The sequence below is a fragment of the Montipora foliosa genome, chromosome 1, assembly GCF_036669935.1.
Source record: "Montipora foliosa isolate CH-2021 chromosome 1, ASM3666993v2, whole genome shotgun sequence".
Classification (NCBI taxonomy): domain Eukaryota; kingdom Metazoa; phylum Cnidaria; class Anthozoa; order Scleractinia; family Acroporidae; genus Montipora; species Montipora foliosa.
Window position 1 is genome coordinate 70,361,898 of NC_090869.1, and position 5,000 is coordinate 70,366,897.

The following is a 5,000-nucleotide window of genomic DNA, read 5'->3' on the forward strand; positions in this document are numbered from 1 at the left end:
CTCGGCATTTGGATTTGTTAATGTTATCATTCTTATTGGAAATGTTGTCACGCTATTTGTCTTCCTGACAAACACGAAATTATTACGGATGCGAGCCAACTTCTTCTTGATAAACCTAGCAGTGGCAGACATGATGGTTGGTATATTTGCAATTCCCACGTACCTTTATCACTTCATTACTGCGTGGCACAAAGGAAACGGAGTATGGTTACAACACAGCTTTCGGATATCGAAGGTCGTTGACATTTTTGTTGGCTGTGCGTCAATATTCACTCTAACAGTAATCGCTTTGGAAAGGGCCCTCTCGGTTTGTTGGCCTCATGTTCATCGGCATGTTAAAAACGGAGTTTACCACTTGCATCTTGCATTTATCTGGTTACTTTCTGTTATAATTTCCCTTTTGCGCCTTTTCTTCGAAGAGAACATGCTATCGCTGAAATTTTTTTTCTATTTTATGTTGGTCTTTTTCGCTCTTGCGCTGTCAATTACTTGTGCATCATATATCTTTATTTGGTATAAAATGAAATTTCGTTTCGCCAGAAGAGAAAGCAAGAGACGTTCAACTGAACAGGACAGGCGTCTTGCTGTAATGTTGGTCACGGTGACGATGGTATTTGCCCTCTCGTGGTTGCCTTTCCAAATAATCAACATCGTTATCTTTTTCTGCAGGTCCTGTACAAATATGCCACACGATGTGGCTTATTTTACCAAATTTTTGCACTATGGAAACTCGTGTGTAAATCCTATTATATACTCATTTATGGTTCCCGAATTCAAAAAGACAGTAGCAGCCCTCCTTCGTAAATTAAGACGCTCTAAACCGTAGTAAAATTTTAATCAAGTGACCATAACCTTTAACAGACTTAAAAGAATCGCATTGCGCTGCACTTGCTGAAAAAAAATTTCGTTTCTTCTTATTATATCTATATATGGCTATGCTCTCGCAAAAATTTGACTTTGTGCTGTACTCGTTTTCCTTTACGCAGCATTATCCAAATTGTGGATACTCTTCAGTTTTTTTTTTATTTTATTAACTTTGCCAGTCAAGCTGGCGACAAGTGTGTGGGTTCTTTTCAGTTCTTTTACGTCCCACAGGATTATTAACTTTGAAGGGTTGTGAGACGGTTAGCGTTTGTTCTTATTCTATCTATATATGGCTATGCTCTCGCAAAAATTTGACTTTGTGCTGTACTCGTTTTCCTTTACGCAGCATTATCCAAATTGTGGATGCTCTTCAGTTTTTTTTTATTTTATTAACTTTGCCAGTCAAGCTGGCGACAAGTGTGTGGGTTCTTTTCAGTTCTTTTACGTCCCACAGGATTATTAACATTGAAGGGTTGTGAGACGGGACCTCCGGCTTATCGTCCTTATCCGAGAAGACTTGAAAGTCTAACCATTTGCAGATGTAATTACAAAGGTAGCACTTTCTCCTCACTCTCCTGAGTGTTGGTCCGGCCGGAGTTGAACTCGCGACCTCCCGCGTGACAGTCCGGTGCTCAACCAACTGAGCCACCGGTGCGCAGTCTCACTTTACGCTTGTCAGTGCAATTTGAAGTTTTGGGAAACTTTTAGAGGAATTTCCTAGAAACAAAATGTTGTATATCCTTTCTTACCATCCGTCATACGATAGCAAAATCTTGTACGACCCTAAGAAAAGGAAGGAAGGATAGACTTAAGAGGATCGGCAACCGATATATCAGACACTTGAAAACGCATGCTTTTATATTAGTACTCTGCATATCAAACCAAACACACGTGTCATTCTTCCTCTGCTTCTATTTTAATGCGGGCATCTTTGTTGAGTTTAATGTGAATTTATATTATTCTTCAATACAATGTGAGAAACTGTACCGTTTATTGTGTATCAAAGGATGCAATTATATTGCACGTGGAAATATGAGACATTTGACGAACAAACGATTGTCAAACTTAAAGGATACTAATCAAGTGGCTTTATAGTAATCTTCTTTTGGCTCTTCGAGGATCCTGGAAGAAATCATGCATGAAAAAGGAGAAACCGCTGCGTCACCTTTAGTCTCTTGAGGTATGCAAGGCATTGTTGTGGTGTTGTTGTAAGGCATATTCCGCAAGCCATTTTCATTACCTTTTCGGTCACTTTTCAAACGGCGTGAGACTTGAGAGCATGTATCTCTGTTTTATTTTGCGAAATCGGACATCAGAACTGAAAACAACTACCAAAATAAATTATGGAAAACAACAGACTCCCAAATTTAACAGTCGTATTAAAATTAATTGCATACTGACCTTTTTATTAAATAATATAATCACCTATTCATCGGCTTCCAAAACTGGATACAAACAAATCTTGATGGAGTTAATTTACATGAATTCACATAGAGCATGTCTAAACGCCAGGAGAGCATTCTCGTCACCAGAGCCTTGGGTCGACCCAAGGCTCTGGGAAACTCTGTGGAGGAGAACATGCGCCGTGGGGCTCTTATAGCCAAAAATTGGCTATTTGAGCCTTACGGCGCCTTCTCTCCCTCAGTGAAGACAAGAGCTCTGGGGTCGAGATTGCCAGGAGAGAAACAAAAGGCCGCTACAAAACACATTGGGAGACTTACAATACAGGTCATGATCTTTAACATGAATTAGCCTACGGCCAGAGAATCTCTAAAAATATCGTGGAAACTCGATACTCCATAATTAACACCAAAAAACAGGCCAACCGAATCGAAAAGTGATTAGTCACCGAAAGTGTTATGTGGCCGGCAAGTGAAATAAGCCTGCACGTGACCTAAATAACCCTAAGAGATAACATACAGACGTTTGTCTAGCTCAGTGTTTACAGTATCATTGGCGATTCTGGACTTCTAAGAACGAAATCTTAACAAGAACGCTGATACAACAGGTAAAAATACAAAACTAGGTTAAATATGTTTGAGATGTCTAACAAAATGGCGATATTAATAATCCATTCCAAAGGGTCGCTTGCCCGCAAGGGTTGAATATCGGACATCGCGCGAAAGTTTTTGTTTTTTTTTCCAAGTCACTTACAAGAGCTAAACGCAATAGCGAAAGTGGAATCATTACTTTCCTTAAATGTGAGTATTCTTCGTGGAACCTGAACTGAAAACATTGTTCTCTAGACTGCTTTAAGTCTAACAAGGCAGCGATGACAATGGAAGCTCATTTCGATCTTTTAGCTCAAAATAGTCATTCGGATACATTTCAAGAATTTTTAGCTTAGCTTTCCAACGACAGCAGATGTAAGTACGCGTAACCATGCGGTTGTGGCGCAAGCGAAATGGAACGCATTTGAGAATCCACATTAGAATTCAATTTTGCATAAATGAAGGAAGTGATTTTTTTAGAGTGAGAAATAATTTTTAATTTTATTCCTTTTTTTTTTGTATGTATTTTAAACATTTCAAGCAAAATTCGGGACCCTCCCATTTAAGCGTCCCACATACATTATAGAATTGAAGTGAAAGCTACAGTAGGTTTGCAGGCGGTAAATTAGCGGGCTTCTTTCCAAAAATGAGGCTTCACTTGGGTCAAATGTTGGCATACAAATGGAAACGAAGAGTAAAATGATTTCATGCGGTGCGTATTGATGCTTGGCTACCGTCCATGATAAGTGAATACCTATTTCCGTTTTGTCAAGATTTGAGATTTTTTGAAAACATGTGGCTTTCGATTCGTTGAGCGTTTTCCAATATGTGTCTGAATGATGTAGGTAAAAAAAGGTATTTGAGAAACAGAGAATGTCGTTTCACCCATGCAATTTTGGATAGTACGTAGTATACGATATATAGATCAAGCCAAACTCGGAAATGACAACAGTGTCGATGACATTTCTCAGTCTTCCTGTTCTTTAGCTTCCGCCATTGTCTTTGCAGAATGAATCTATCAAGCTCGAGGAACGAAGAACAAGGATGGAAGCCCAAGACCTCGAACTATGAGATTATCTTATGGTGCACAGCATTTTCTCTAACATCAATCGCAATACTATGTGCTAATGCAATAGTTATCACTGTGTTTACAGTGACAAGACATCTGTGCAAAAATGGTCACATCTTAATGTTCAATCTTGCGCTGGCTGACCTGTTAATTGGCGGCATTGCGATGCCTTTGTACATTTGCATTTTCTACAAGTCTGTCAAAGGGCATCCATGGCATAGTAGGGTTGTTAATGAAATTTATATCGGTGTGGATATTTTTGCCGGACTATCGTCACTGTTTATTTTGGCAGTAATTGCCTCAGAAAGAGTGTACTCTGTCTTCCGTCCTTTCAACCACAGAAGTACAAATCGTAGACGCTATTGGTATGCGGTAGCGCTTATGTGGATCCTAGCTGGGTGTTTAACCTGCCTTAAGCCTCTCGCCTCAAGGAGAATTATCCCTGCTTCATATGACAACGACTTCATCTTAACGTTCGTTTCTTTGTCTCTAGTAAACATCATAGTCGCCTATGTACTTATCTGGACAAAAGTTTATTCACGTAAAAAGAACTGCAATGTTATAGTCCCTGAAAAAGCGATAGTCCTGGCGATGTTAATTGTAACCATTGTATTCGTAATCATGTGGATGCCAATTTATCTGTTTAATGTTATCATTAGGTTCCACAATGATACTGTTTTTAAAGTACATCCGAATATTATTTACTTTGCAAAGTTGTTGCAATATTGTAACTCTGTGGCAAATCCTATAATATACTCCATCAAGATTCCAACATTCCGAAAGGCCCTGCGGACACTTGGGAGGAAAACCTCCATAAAAATCACTAGAAGCACGAGAAGTAAGAATAACGACTGCTTGTAATAATTGTCGTTTAATTAAAATGAAGATGAATTCATTTCTATAAATTAGGAAGGTACATCTATGGTGTTACTACTGGATGATTTCCACAAAAGTCCAGGCAGTTCGCATACCAGACAATCTAAAGTTGTCAAAAGCGATGCATATGGCATTTGCCCTTTTCGATATTCACCAGTACATATCAGCTGTTGCAAATCCAGTGCAAAGTTTATCCAGTG

General features: G+C 39.1%; 2 protein-coding genes across 11 annotated transcripts in view; both read left to right on the forward strand.

Moving 5' to 3' along the window:
- The window catches only part of LOC138007382 (adenosine receptor A2a-like), a 22,593-nt gene extending 21,767 nt beyond the window's left edge, over positions 1 to 826 (forward strand). For all 7 annotated transcript variants that reach the window (XM_068854252.1, XM_068854260.1, XM_068854271.1 and 4 more), the window contains one exon: positions 1 to 826. This exon is cut by the window's left edge and continues 103 nt beyond it. In XM_068854252.1, coding sequence (XP_068710353.1) covers positions 1 to 826 — 826 coding nt within the window.
- Positions 827 to 1,931: 1,105 nt separating this feature from the next.
- LOC138007364 (adenosine receptor A3-like) overlaps positions 1,932 to 5,000 on the forward strand; it is a 3,476-nt gene continuing 407 nt past the window's right edge. Inside the window, exons 1-2 of one of the 4 annotated variants that reach the window (XM_068854244.1) lie at positions 1,932 to 2,044; positions 3,864 to 5,000. The exon at positions 3,864 to 5,000 is cut by the window's right edge and continues 407 nt beyond it. In XM_068854244.1, the coding sequence (XP_068710345.1) occupies positions 3,865 to 4,785 (921 nt within the window). In that variant the 5' untranslated portion in view covers positions 1,932 to 2,044; position 3,864 and the 3' untranslated portion in view covers positions 4,786 to 5,000. The other 3 variants (XM_068854224.1, XM_068854234.1, XM_068854215.1) reach the window with 3 other exon arrangements.